General features: G+C 38.4%; 1 protein-coding gene across 1 annotated transcript in view; it reads left to right on the top strand.

The window, feature by feature from the left end:
• LOC311157311 (ubiquitin-conjugating enzyme E2 E2) overlaps positions 1-15443 on the top strand; it is a 200208-nt gene that overhangs the window by 173701 nt on the left and 11064 nt on the right. Inside the window, exon 5 of the mRNA XM_084211944.1 lies at positions 3602-3749. Within this exon, the coding sequence (XP_084068070.1) occupies positions 3602-3749 (148 nt within the window). The remainder of the gene's footprint in view (positions 1-3601; positions 3750-15443) is intronic.

Genomic DNA, 15443 nt, shown 5'->3' with positions numbered 1-15443 from the left:
CCATAGTGGCTGTTGTGTTAAGACCTCCATGCAAAAGAAGGATAAGTTATTTTAAAACTACATCATGCTGGAAAACTGGTGTTCAAAATCACTCTGAGATCCAGAAATTACTTATCTTGCCTTCAACTAGTTCCCTCCAATCACTCAACTGAAATCCATCTTAGTTTCCTCTTCCCAGGTTTTATAAACAGTCTTTTTTCAGTCCTAAAATTTACTCAGTGAACAGCCAGACGTAGCTTTGCATGTTTGGCATTCAGCAGCAGATGACAGATGAGTTTATTATTGTTTACTTCCAACACTGATGGAATAAAATTTGATTGAAAATAAATTCCTTATCATTACCTTCTGGAAGTTTGTTTGTAGTGCTCCCAGTTTTCAGAAGGTAGTCCCATTTTTCCCTATTTCCCATAATATGCATTTTCCTGACCTATACTTTTATTCAACAAAAATTAGGTATGACTTTTAAATGCCAGAATGAAAGAGAATAAATCCATATAGAAGACTTATGGTTCAAGAAAATCCATAAATTTCTCCTCTGCCATTTAATTGTCTGAAAGTGACTTTGCCTGTACACCCACACACTCCTTAGAGCCCCTGCATGGGGTTGTTTAGGTGTTTTCATTAGGGGATAAATGGAATTAGAGTCCACCATTTAAAGGAAACATTTAAGTGGCATCAAAGGTAAAAATATGACCATAATAAAGAAAATGCAATTCCCCTGGAAAGGCATTAACACATGGTTTCTCTCTACACGTAGAATAGGAGGACCCTGCATAACCTTATAATGTAGGTATGGTAAGCACAGCATACAGAAAGTTACATCTCAGCATTTCCCACATTCTCAGCAATTTGAGGCAATAGATGGATGAGGGAAGCAATGTGTCATTCCATTTGTACTCTGCTGCCTCAGGGTGAGAACTCTGTTACCTGCCACCTTCAGGCCACAGTTTCCAGCATATTTAGGCTGTCATTAATACAGCTTCTTCTGCAATTCTAAACACTGTGATTCTTTTCATTAATTAATTGAATTGATTTTTCAGTATTAAAATTAATTAGTAAAATAGAATCTATCGTCATTATAAAATAACTAATACGTTGATTATTTAAATATTTAAATAATCATTTAATAAGGCATTTTAAAGTGCACTGGCATATTTGGTGAGTTGGTGACATTGTCAGCGGTAAGCAGCAAGCCTTTTCTTGCCTTTCTCAATCTCACAGGTTTAATATGTACTCATAGTGAAAAAATGCTGTATTTCAGGTCTAAGGATTTTCTAAAAACAGCCTTCCAACTGCAGACAGGTGTAGTCCCACATGCATTTATCCACCAGGTAGCCTGAGATGGCAGTGGAGTGTTGAACAGTTCATGAATGATGTGAACTATCTCCATTCATCTCAGTGACTGAATCCTGCCAAATTCCCAGTGTCCTTGCTTCAGTGCTTCAGAAGCAGCTGAGGCAGGGGAACAAACGCGTGGCAGTGTCTGTCCTCTCTTCTGGAGGCAAAACAGTTGCACTTAAAGTACACACTCAAATCTATGACCTTCTCTGAAGCAGGTTACAAGCTCAAACTGACCTGTCTACAAATATTTCAGAGGGTATAATTTAATCTGTGAGATGGATTCAGTGCTTCCCCTACATTCAGTGAGACCACACATATTACTCGGTATATTTAGATGCCACTGAATGAAGTCCTCAAATTTTTCATTGTGGAAATATAGGGAAGCACCTTAGTTGAGGTGAAATACTGAAGCATAGGCTTTATTCCAATGGTGTACTGAAAATTTGGCATACAGTACTTAAAATTAAGCAGGTGTTTTTACTGAGTCCTGGGACGTCCTGCTAGGGAGCAGTCACTGATTCACTTCTAACTGGAGTATAAGAGTTCCTGGAGTTAATCTACCTAGGGAATAAATGAGTACCTACAATTCCTAGGATGGTCCTCCACACCATCTCCCTTTCTGGGCACTTTGTGTAAAGTAGCTTATGGCTTTTGTGCATTAGCATCCTTCCTTGTTCAAAATAGCTTCCCTTTGTACACAGACATTTAATTTTATCACCAAATTATAATTATTTAAATAAATAACGTTTTGATCTCACAGAAGACTTCCTTCCCTCCAAATGCTGAATGTTCTTTGGTTTCTAATGAGGGGGAGAAAATAGATCATCTGGCTATAGCATTTGGATTAATTGAGATCATTGCACCAGAAATATATTAAATTCTCATAGAAGTCCCAGAAGGGAAGCACATAGGCTGGAAAACAATAAGAAAAACCACAAGTGAACAGGAAAAATGAAGGAACCTATAAATATGTAGGGTATGGAGTGGCAAACTGTCAAATTATCCAATTAATTAGCAATACCTTTAAATATAGAAGTGTTTAAAAACTGATGAGCTTGCTTAGTAGTAGGGTTCTTTGGTACAGAACTCACTGGTGCATGGCAGTGGGCTCCAAAGCATTTTTCCAGATCTGTGTGGAAAAGTATTCATGAGAAAAAGTATTTCTTATTGAATGCAATGTTTTAATACCATAAATCTACTATCTTTTCTTTCCATTATTTTGTCAAAGCTTCTTGATTTAATCCAAAGGGGCAGAATTTTTCAGTGTGCTAGAGAATGATTTCTATAATTCTTTTTTTATAGAAGTAAACCAGGTACTGTATTATTTCACTTGTGTTCTCTCTTCTGCTTGCTGAGTGGCCTGATGTTCTACATCTTAATTTTAGATTTTAGGAACATGTCATTGAAACCGTCTGGGTGTGACTTGTCATTTGGGTAGAACTGATGGAGAAATTAGTCCTTGATGTGACCACCAAGACATGGTTTTATTCACATTGTCCCCTCTTGTCCAGTAGCCCCCGTATTCATTCTGAATTATGAAGTGAACTTTCCTAGCTGAGCTTCTTTTAAAATAAAAAGCCTGTGTCTCCACCTTGAAGAAGGAGGACATTATTCTGGGCTAAAATAATCTCCGTGGTTTGTTACCTATGGGATCCCCTGGAACGCCGTATAAAATAGATACAGATATCATCAAAATAAACTACTAATAAAAACCCCAAAGGTGTTTGCAAACAATTCTACTGATAAAAATGTAACCTAAAATTTGGAAGTTTGAGTAGCCTTTCTCAAAAATGTTTCACTTCAATTTTTTCAGGAGTCACTGCTGTGATGCCTCTGCATTTTTTTTACAGCTTAATCTATTGTGTCAAATGATGAACAGATGAAGACAGTAGAAGAATCTGTCTTGTTCTGACTGCCTTCAAAGCGTGAAAGAGCTGTGGACCTGAGTTATGAACATTATCCAGATTAGGGGCTGGAACTGCTTTTTTTGGTTGTATACAAAATAAGGAGATTGATAAGACCAAGGCAGGAGGAAGCTCAGGAAATGCATCCCATTCTCAGCCTGCACAAACCAGTTTCACTGCTGGCCACAGCTGCAAGTTTATTTCCTTTACTTTGTCTTGCCCAGTCTTTAACCAGCAGTGGCAGAGTAGCAGCCTGGAAAGCAGAATGTTTGTTCCTGTGGCTCTTCATGGCTCAATAATTGTGCAATAATTACTGGCATGAACGCTGTTGTACTGAGACGCGCTGTCCTTTCCAGGTGACATTCCGGACAAGGATCTACCACTGCAACATCAACAGCCAAGGCGTCATCTGCCTGGACATTTTAAAGGACAACTGGAGTCCAGCGTTAACCATTTCTAAAGTTCTCCTCTCCATCTGCTCCCTCCTCACAGACTGTAACCCCGGTAAGACGAATTAACTTTCATATCCTCATTCATTCGTCATTCACATTTGGTCAGCTCAGTAATGTCTGGTCAGTGCTCTGGTTTACTGGTACCTACTGAAAAAAACCAAGAAAATGTCAAGTTTAGATGCTCTTCATATAAATAGTACAAAAAGAAAGCAGAACTCCAGAAGCTCAAGTGCAGTTTTAGTACTGGATAATTTATTTTTTTTTTTAATTCAGAAAGTTTGATCAGTAGAAAATACCTTAGTATGCATAATTTGGATATTACAACCAGGATATTACCACCAAGAAATATTAATGAGTTAATAAATATTGAAAAGGAAAGCTTTCATTTAAATATGCTGATAATGTGGTCTCTGAAAAGAATATTAATAGCGCAGACAATGATAGATGCCTAACGCAGACTCTACAAATAATGAAAATTAGTTTAAATGAGGTTTATTCAATATCTTGGACAGCCAGCATGAGTATTCAAAGCAAGCTGTCATTCTTATTAACTAGCATAGCACTTAACCTCTCCCCTCAGCTCTTTTAGATTTGTTTTATGCCATTGACCATTAGATCTGTAATTTCCACTTTCTCTTACCGTATTTACCAACACATAATTCTGACTGTAGCCTTGGAAAACCATAATATATAGAAATTACTAAAGAATCATTGAAGAAAAATTATGTGATCTGTTTATATGTCATGGGGGTTGTTGATGGTGTGTTTTTCATCATACGCTTCAATATTATTTTTAATTTGCCCAAAGGGCTAAAAATTGCTTTGAAAAGGGCAGAATGTGAGATTCTGGCATAATCCGGGGCTGAATCAAAGCCTGTAATAGAATATTGAGTATTTCAAAACTCAAGGTGAGAACAGGCAAAAATGTGATTGACTGCTTTTATTTTCATGTGGGTTTGTTGCTGTATAGAACATTGAAACCTGTGGTGTTCCTTTCAGCTGGGAGGTAGAGTGATAGAGTGTTACCATTTTAGGCACATTTATTTCAGGTGGATTGCATGCTCTCTGCTAACGTCTCTGAAAGATTGATTTCTGTTAGTATTTGGCCAAAAATATGCAGAAGTGTCTGTAGGTAGTCAGGCCAGATAGATGACAGAAGTGTACAAAAACCAAATTAATATTTGCTCGTGTGTCTTAGAGACCAGGTAAAGAGCTAGAGACACTGCAAAGCTGTGTAGGGATTGAGAAACAGGCAGTGAATACATGCTCTCTCATAGGGATTCAGATACTCTCTTTGGAGGGATACAGTCATCTTGAGAGCTGGACAGTTTCCAGCAGTGATTTGAAATTTAGAAATTCACTACTTATGCCTTCTCAATCTTAAATCCTTACAGACGCTGTCAAACAACAGTTCTAGCATATCAAGTGTGTAAGAGGAATACTGAAAACAATTATCCATATTGTATTACCATGTACAACAAGTTAACACACAAAAAATGGGAAGTTCTTCCATTTAGACTCTTTCAGTTAGCAGCCATAGGCATTTTCTTGACCACAGTAGATAAAGCAATGTTATGACATTTAATTTTCAAATCTTCTCTTTAATTATGAAGTAGTTTTGGATTTTTTTCACTGCTTCATGGTAAAATTTTCCCCTTCTTTGATGAATTAACACAAATTCTTAATTCGTATCCCAGTCTCATAAGGTACTGGTGGCACATATTTTTGAAGTGCTGAGTCATTTTTGCCTTCCTTTGTAATTGCCTGTTTCGTGTTAGATATTCTTTTATTTAAAAGTGAACTTTGAATACTAGTGATGAACAGCAGAAGGCTTGCAGAAATTTACGAGTCCTTACTTTTCATCATATTGCCTAATAGGATTTTTCTGATATTTTATCATTTAAAAAGTATTGGTCACTTACCATCAGATGGAGGGATGGATGGATGGATGGATGGATGGATGGATGGATGGATGGATGGATGGATGGATGGATAGAAAGATATGTCAATGACACATATGCCATTGAAATATATCACATATATATACACATATGTAGCTGCAGAAACATGCATATATACTTTTTACAGCTGGGAGTAATTTTCTAATCCCTCAGTCCTCTCTTCATGTAACTAGTCTGCCCCTTTCTAAAGGCAGAAACACAACAGGAGTCTTGATTTGATAAGCAACTTTGAACTCTTTTTTCACCATTCATCAGCCAGAAGCAGATCAGGTCAAATGGAAAGGCAACGTTGAATCTCCCACAAACATAAACATGCAGGATGGGCGAGTCTTCCACGCTGGCCTCTGAAGCGAAGAATCAAGTATCAGTTACCCCCTACTCTTACATGTATGCAAATCTTCATTAGAACAACAAATAGGAGTAAGAATGGCAGCTAATTTAGCCTCAGTCATACACAGTGATTAAACGGCGCTGAAGCACAGCTGCAGCTTCATTGGCGAGCGCTGCTATTCTTCTCCAGCAGGCTGAGCAAATGAAAAGAGGTATTTGCTCCTGCCGCTCCTGTCATTCACACAGTAATCTACAAAAGCCACGGAGAGAGTCTCTTCCCTCCCTGGTTGTACATCACCGCCCTTTGTTCCCTATCACTCCAGGCAGGAGCAAGTTTGTCCTTTTTAAACAGCTAATACAATCCTCTACTCATAAGCTGTCTCAGACCCTTCAGTCCTGATTATTATTAATTGTCTCTGTTTTGCTTGGCAGTATCAGCCACTAAACTGTGTTAATGAAAGGTCTGAATTTTGCAACAGCTGGCTGACTTTTCCCTGGGGGGAAGGGGTGCCGTAGGGTTTGTGTGTGACTGAACACATGTGCATTATCTGGGAGTGCGAGAGAGCCAAATGTATCAGAGGGATGGGAGAGATGGTGGGATGCACTAGCCCAGTCCAGGCATTAGTATTTTCCTTTGGGGTGGTACTCAAGGCAGGAACACACGTCCCTTTCTACAAATCAGGGCTCCAGTCCTGTAAATACTTTGTCATGTGCATGAGCAACCCCACAAAACCTGATAGATACCTTCACCTGCTTGAAACAGAGTGAATGAGTGAGAGAGTGAGTGAGTGAGTAAATGTTAATAGGCTCTATGCTTGAGTCCTGAAAATGTCTGCTTCCAGTGTTAGCTGCTAGTGCTGGCCTGTGTGGGCAGTTAGTTACTGCAGAGTAACTCCATGTGGACACTCCCCACTTTGAAAATGTATTAAGTTACAAAAACCCGTCTTGCTTGGACTAAAAGTCAACTACACTTTAAGTGTTCAAGCGGAGCCTGGGGAGTGTAAATTTCCGCACTGCCTTAATCTGAAGAGCTTTCAAGTGCAGATGGCCATTGAGGTTTCGTGTTTTACTGAGTTTGAAGTGCTAAGCAAATTAATTATTTTTTATAGTTACAGACCTGGTGATGCTGATCTGGCTTAGAATGTTTATTTTTCTCAGTTGATCATTGCCATCCTGGCCCTGCCAAAGGTTCTTGAGCCCTAGGAAAAATATCATTCGCAAATGCGTCAGAGAAAATAAATTGTAAAACTGCAAAACTTTTCTTTGCATGGTTTCCTTCTTCACATTCAAAATCTGAACTTGGCTGGCCTGATTATCCACATTGTCTGAACAGTCTTAACATCAAATCATGTCTGCTTAAAAACACCCAGCTAAGCCTTGATTAGAGCATCAGGACAAAGCCTACCTCTTCCTCACAGCAGCCTCTTCCTTTCTGGTGTCATCCTCTGGCTCTGGCTCCTTACCATTTTCCCCACGTGCAAGTTCCATGGTCAGTGGTGATTTTATCCCTCAGCTGACATTCTGGAACCAAATGCTCCTGGCCCTCTTCCCTGCGAGCTCCTGCAATGGGGATGTGCCAGGGGGTGCACACAGAAGAGCAGTGGCAGGCTGAGATGTGGCCAGCCACAATATTGCTTTCCCACAAACATCAGGCTGAAAATTTGGATGACAGCTGTAGCCAAAGTAACTGCTGAAGGACTCTACAGAGCCTCACTTGCTTTGCACTTTAGAAACCTCTGCCTGATTCCTAACCTAAACTGACTCACAAGAATTTTATACCCACTTGTTTTTAAGCAAGTCTTGTCCTATACCTTAAGTGACCATTTTTCTGTTTTTCACTCCTGGTGTACTAATTAAGAACCATCTTCTTCCCTTGTTGTCTTTATTTGATGCACGACCAGACCTGTGTCTACGAGCCTCCTTCAGTAAGAGAGGTTTTCTGTTCCCCTGCTCATGCTCACTGCACTCGTCCCTCCTAAATGCTCCTGACTCTTGGAGGCCATTGAGGCATGAGGCACAGCTAGGCAGACTAACCTGCTCATCCTCACCGTCATCCAGGTGGAAATATTTACTGCTCCCTGTTGGATGTGCCTATCTCACTTGGCAGCCCCACTGAAGGTTATTTCTGTCTTAGCCCTGTCATTTTCACTGTTTGTCTGCTTTTACCCAATTGAGTGAAATGGTGGAGAAAGGAAAAGAGGAAAAGGAAAGAGGGAAAAGGAAAAAAAAAGAAAGGAAGAGCAAAAAAAAGAAAAAGCTTTTGCTAGAAAGGGTGAAACCTCTGCTTTAACCTCTGGCAAAGGATATGCTCAAAAAACTGCCTGCGGTACCCGCTTCACTGGGGTCAGTGCTAGTCGAGTTGGTTGCTCTGCTCTCAGATGCTTCAGTGACATGTTATCAGTGTAAAGATGCTTGTCTGGTAGCCTTTTAAACTCACCAGAAAGTGTGAGGCAGTTTGTTTAGTGTTACCTGTAAAGTTTGCTGTGAACGTAGTTTGAAGCATGCATGTCCTCACAATAAATGTACTTATGAGGGTAAACGAGTAGCACTACATTACTTTGGACAAGTAGCACTACATTACTTCAATGTGAGACCCATCAATTTTTATAGTAGTTGCAGTTTCACAGCACATCTGAAAAGTAGACTATTTATGTTAAAAAACTCCACAACGTACATTGTGGCTTTCAAATATATTGTACCCTGGTTACAAGTAGATGTGCTGTTTTTACAAGTACTGCCATGAATCATGAATTTACTGGATGCTTTCATACTTTGTTAACCCACATGAAGTAATGTGGCTGTGCATTTTAATGACTTACATTTATCTAAGCATAGATAAGCAAAGTCAAAGATCCTAGGGTTATGGGGATCTTTACATGTCTCACTAAGGGACACCAGACATGCTTTTAAGCTTTATTCATATGAGTCATCCTTACATTTTGCCTTTATCTTCCCTAGAAACCTCTTGTTTTTATCACAGAGTAGGTATAACAAGCAATTTTGGATAACATGCTATTGTTCTTTTTCTGTTGCAATTACAAGTTATCCATGTGGTTTGGCATGATTTAGGTCTGCTAAAAGATATTAACACCCCTACATGCACCTGCATGAAGGTTCTGGTGTTTAAGAAAATTTGGAGGTGGGATTCAGTTATTACATTATTCTTTTTCTTTTTTTCTTTTTCCTTTCCTTTTTTCCCTTTATCATTTTCCTAAGGGTGTGCAAGGTTCTGTACTCTTGTTGCTGAGGGTATAAAATCCCAGTTCTGTCATCTTTTGCAGAAAAGGATTCAATAGTGTAATTTAATGCATATCTTTGATCCTCAATGGGAACTAAAACAGCACTTTGGAGAGTGATTTTTCAACATAATCTTAAAAGCTCTAAAAGCCTGAACAGTATTTGCCCTGCTACAAAGCTGCTGGAATTGCTGCTGTTACCAGAACCTCTGCAAAACACAAGTAGGTGGGGAGATTTAAGTCAGACAGCATGCAAGGGAGGGAACTGACTTAGTGATTTCTCAGCCCATTGCCCCTTCAGGCAGCAGTATGCATTCTCCTGCTGCAGTGCCACTGCCCTGTCCCGTGGCAGGTTTGCCTTCAGCAGCCCTCCCAAATCCAGCTGTTGGAATTGCTCCATATCCCCAAGTGCAACATGGATAGATCTGCTATCTAGAAAGCTTTGAGCACCTCCACATTTTGAATTTGTGTTGGTGTTTGGGAAACTTAAGTTTCATCTAAATGTTTGTTCGTAGCAATTCCACAATCTCTACAAATGTGTGTAAGGTATTAACAGAAATACCTGGACAACCCAATATACAATGCAATACCCATGGAATTGTCTTCTGCACACCCCAGGCAAAGGGGAGTAGGTTCACTTAAACCCTCTCAGGAAAATGTATCTCCCACCAGGAGTCGGAGTGAGGCTGCCAGTCTTTGATGCCCACTGACACACTCCATGCTCCTGACAGTGCTCTGGGCTGATCATCTCTGGCACAGGGGCACCAAGAGCCAGGATTGCCACAGCCACTTCAAAAAAGTGTATGTCAATGCATCTGGTTCCACAGGAACAGCTCTGCTTCTTCAGCCAGCAAAGCCCCAGCCATACCAGCATGCATTTTAATACACTGATAGATGTCCACTGTATCAATAAAAAAGATCTATTTTCAGAATTACTGTGATACTTGAAAATGCTTTCCCGTCCAAAAAAAAAAAAGTTTAAAATAAATCCAAGGCAGTTTAATAAAGGAAAATGTAACATAGCTGTAATAATAAAATCTGTTCCATGCTGGAGCATTTGGCTCTGAGTGGGAATTTGGCTGACTTGTGGTCACAGCTCTGCTATTTGGCTTCCATGTTCCAACTTTAAAATAGCTACCCAGCCCTAGGTAATGAAGAACAGGTCTGTGCTCCTCACCGCTCAGCAGCCCGGGTGTATCTTCATTTCTCTCCATTATTCCATATATATCAATCTAGCAGGAAGCATGTACCATGTTCCTCCTCATCTGGTGCTTCCCCATAGCAGAGGCTGCTTTCTGTCAGTGCTGGTTCATATCAGGTGTTCCTTCTGCAATTTTTAGACTTCGCAATTATCATTCCTTCTTTTCCCCTCACCCCCAGCTGTGAAGTTAATTTAGAAATTTGGGATGACAGCAAGTTCAAGGGATGAGCCACTTCTCATTTTCCTCATTCTTCCTCATTTATTTTCCTTAAAGCTGTAATCTGCACGTTTTACTACTATCAGAAACTGCTTCAGAATCCAATCTGATTTTTTTTTCTTTTTCATTTAACATCTTATCAGCTTTGTTCAGTTTATCAAAAAGGACTTTTAGGCTTTCCTGTGCCTAAGTACATGCTGTTGTTGTTTCTAGGGAAATTTTCTTTCCTTTTTGAACATTTTTGTCAAGACATATAGAAGACAGGAAAACTATAAGTACTCCTTATAAATACTCATTCTTTAATAATCCAGTTAATTTATTTAATTCTTTAATAATCCATATTTGAGTAGATTTGTCAAATGTGATGAATATTCTGGAAAATGATTGAAATACTTTTAAGTTGGTAAAACAATATTAATTTGTTCCATTTTATGAGGCTGGCTAAGCCCTGCTACTTTGATTCTTTCCTGGCACCCACAGGCTACCAGGTGCAATGTCACAACACAGTACTATCAGACATACAACAAAACAATCTCATTTTCCCATATATCCTTTTTGTAAGCAGCAGAGGGTCATGTAAACAATGAAATTGCTCTGTTGTCTGAGATTATTTATATTCTTTAGCTTGGAGCTGGTTTTTTCCCTTTTCTTCAGAGTTTGTATACTGTACTCTGTCAGGAAGTGGGCAGGTTTCTGGGCTGTTTCAGCACAATGGAAAATGCTTTCTTTGAATCTGAAGCAGGAAAATACTCTATGCCATGTCACTCAAGCATGGCAACGAGTAACACAGAGTAAATGAAAGTTAAAACAGCCAGCAGTCAGTTCAGGGTGTAATGGGTTTTGGTTTGTTCTGAGTTGCAACATAACCTTTCTGTTCCTTTTTCCATTTCTGACCTGGATTGTCTCCAGATGGGATGAGCGCTCGCTCAGGAGGCTCTGGCTCAGCAAAGACAAAGTGCAATGTGGGGTTGCTCTGGTGCCTCGGTGCTGCTGGAGGGGGAGCAGAGCAAATGCGTGTTTGGCATAAAGGACATCCTAAGAAGTTGTCCCAAGGGAGCAACGGAAAGGAAAGGAAAATGCAGCATAAAACTGATGGGGTTTGTTCTGCTCTCAGTGAGTGCAGAATCACTTAGTCAAAGATGGGGTTGTCTTGAGAAAAACATGAGCAAAGAGATCCCGTCAATTGCAACAAAGTTCTTTCTGCAAGAAAGTACTTGTGTATCTATAAATACTGTATGTTCCCCTCCCTGCTCAGCAGAACCTGCTACATAGGTAAATTTACATATTTGCACTTTGTATCATAGAATCTAGAGCTGATATTTAAAAATTCTTGGTAGTCCATCAGTGCTTTCTCTTTCCATTCAGTTTAAAAGATACTGTGCTACACCAGTTATGTTGTACTGTGCATACAATACTAACTTCTATTCTATAGTTTGAATCACTTACAGCTTCTCATATTCTGAGCTGAACACACAGTACCAATATGTTAAAGGCATTTAGGCACCTAAAGCTGCTGGCTGACAGCTGTCAGGGTTTTCAGTACTTCCCATGGGATTTACACATCTGAAGTCTCACTAGGAGCCTCTCAGCACTGCCAGGAAGAGACTTGCTATACATCTGGTCTTTAAATATTTGCAGACACGTACACCTATATATCTTCAACTCTGTGGACAGGATCTATAAACATGGTATTAAACAGATGTAAATGCAAGAAATGCAGCAGCACATTATGAAAATTGCATATAGATATGCATTGAAATAGAATTAATTTCCTTTGCCATGAAAAGCTGATGAAAGTGTTACAAGATTTGTTCTTATCAGTTGACTAAGTCCCCTCAACATGAACTCATAACTGTGGGGATTATTATAACAGCAGGGAAAACATTTGTGAACTGTCATCCCTTTAGTAGTTCTCAGGAAAATATGTCTTGGAATACCTCCTAATTATGTGTGCAGGGGGAGGAGGCTTGGATCAGGATTACTATTGATGTTGGCCTAAATCATTGCTCTTTTCAGTTGCACTTTGACAACACCTTATGTGTAGAAGACCATTATTTGTGAGCATAGAGGCTTTTAGTGTGTTTAGATTTAGGCTATTCAAAGCTCACAAGACTTCATTAAAAAGATTAACATAACTATAGAAGTAAGATTGTTTAGAAATACTTCATTCTAAACCCCCCATTATGGTTTCAGAAGTCTACAGTCTGTTTAATTTTTTTTTTTTTCTGAAAAATGCCTGGAAATATTTACATGAGAAAATTGGTGGGTTTATGTAATTTAGAAAGCAAATGGTAGAGATTATTTTTAAAAATAAAATCTGGATTTTGTGGTATCCAAGGCATGATGCAGTCATTAGCTATAGCTCCAGATGCCAGTCACAGACACACTTACCCTGTTCCTTTTTTTTTTTCTGATGTATCTGGAACTCTGAAAAGAATAATGAGTAGAAGGAGTACAGTCACTCTCTAGCAGAAGACCAGTGCTACTCATTGAGTCAGGTACATTGCCTGCAACTGCTCTTCTCTCAGTGGTTCAGAGACAAGTGTAAAAATCCCTCAAAGTACTTAACTCACACAGTAATACACAGGAGAGGAAATTCCCTCTTAGCCACAGCTAACAGATTATGTGCTGAAGTATGACCTTCGTGCTTTTAAATGATAGCACAGGTGGTGCATGGCTACCAAGTTTTCTAATTATATTTGAGTTTCCTAAATCACCTTCTAGTATTCCTGCACTATAATTTTTGTGTGTGCTTAACAATTTGATGTATGAAACATCTCCTTCTTTTAACTTTTGCTAAATGTGGTGGGGTTTTGTTTGAGTTCCTTTCTTGCCATGGAAAAGATAAACAAAACCCCTTTTTTTCTTTTTTAATCTTCTTTACCAAATTACCTGTCACATCTTATTTTGTGGATTTTTTCCATCTCGAAGAAATCACCTTAGATTTCAACCATTCCTTAAATGGAAAAGCTTTGACCATGTTATTAATGATTGCTTGTCCTTTTCAATGATGTTTCTGCTCCTAATTTGTTTTTGCTTGGGAGATGTGAGAAAAATTGAACTTCAGACATAATAATACCCAACCATCAGTTTATTAAATGTCATCTGATTAAATTAGAGATTGACTAAAATCCAAATCAGTAAAGAGGCATTGTACATCTGTGACAAGAAATAAATGTAAAGGGATGTAACTGGCACTCATAAGAAAAAAGTCTTATCACAACACTTACCTGTTCCTCATTTTTATTATTCCTCAGAAAGGGTTTCTAAAACATCTAAAATACAGTCTTATCACAAAATGGAAGTAAAGCTGGAAAAATATACACCTGGCTTTTGGGGTTTGGTTTTTTACATTAAACTTACAAATGCTATATGATAAATATACATACCAGGCTTTTAAAAGTTGGTTGATTTCTGCTCAAGAAGTTTCTGCACAGAGTTTCTCTAAGCTTAGGCTCAACCGTCATTAAATTAAAAGTCCTTGAGAAAATGCATGAGTGATGGATGCTACAAATACAAAAGGTTACAATTCATTTTCTTTCCAACAAACATAGGTAATTTAAAATACTACCAGTGGAGGTTTCCTATGCCCATTAGCTCAGAGAGAAGACAGGTACTCGAGAGCATACATGTAATAAATCTTTGTGTGAACCAAGACCAAAATAAGTCACAAACATTAAATGTTCAGCAATGTGAAATATTTAAATAAAGCTCTTTGTTATTTCTCATACGTAAAATACAAATTTCTAGCTTAATTTCAATGAGTTCCAAGGTAAAAAGTAAACTGCCTTTTAAAATACACTCTAATATTTTACGGTCATTAAATATTTTTTCTTTGTGTCATGCAGGTTTTGTCTGCCAATACAGACATGTCTTTAATCACATTGGAATCTTTTTTTTCTTTTTTTTTTTTTTGATGAGGTAGATACATCACTTGCAGGCTTAACCCATTCTACTGAATATATTTTTCTCACTAATATAACTGTATCTATTTAAAGGAAAAAATATAAAACTAGAAAATTAATGAATTTAGATATCACATTCTAATTTCACAATACTTTAATATTCATTATTCCCAGTCAGTAAAAATAGCTCAAATCTCAGATGGAGTAAACTGGCATCAGTCCTGCTGAGCTTTTATACTCCAGATTTTTCATTTAGACTTTGTTCCATTTTTCTAAGTGAGGGTTTGTTTTGTGTGTTTGTTGATTTTCTTTTTCCCTGTGTACCCTTTTTAATGTGAAGGCAAGGACAGATTTTCAAATTTCTTGCCATACGTTTCCAACTGCCTAAGAACCACCCTCAGGACCCTAATTAGCACAACTATTTTTAAGACTGATTTTTCCTGTTCCTAAAATACATATATTTTTGTTTCACCATAGAAATCACACTGCTTCACATTCTTTAAGCTCCTGGAAGGAAGCCTGCTACATTTGGCTAACAGATTCCCAATAAGAATGTAGAGTCAGTCCTGAAAAGCAAAATTTATAACCCTGGATATGTTAGCTATTAAATCATTTAGTCTCTCACTTTCTTGCATAAGATTTCAGAAATTAGTATTCCTGAGTCATTCAGATTCTACCTTCAGAGATGATTTACACCGCTGCAAGACACGTCTCTCATATTTTGCATGGCTAATTTTCTACTTTATTCAGCAGGGGAGGAGGAAACAGTTGTTTGTTTTTTACAGTTTTGCAGATCTATCAAAGGCAACAAATAAAACAAATTATATGCAGCGTGGGTTTCAGAATCCCTATTTTCACAGCAAATTAAGTTCAGGTGCGTTAGTTGGAGTTGCAGA

This window comes from Fringilla coelebs (genome assembly GCF_963513975.1).
Source record: "Fringilla coelebs genome assembly, chromosome: 1".
Classification (NCBI taxonomy): domain Eukaryota; kingdom Metazoa; phylum Chordata; class Aves; order Passeriformes; family Fringillidae; genus Fringilla; species Fringilla coelebs.
The sequence above is the reverse complement of the archived record's forward strand: the minus strand, read 5'-3'. Positions and strand labels throughout refer to the sequence as shown.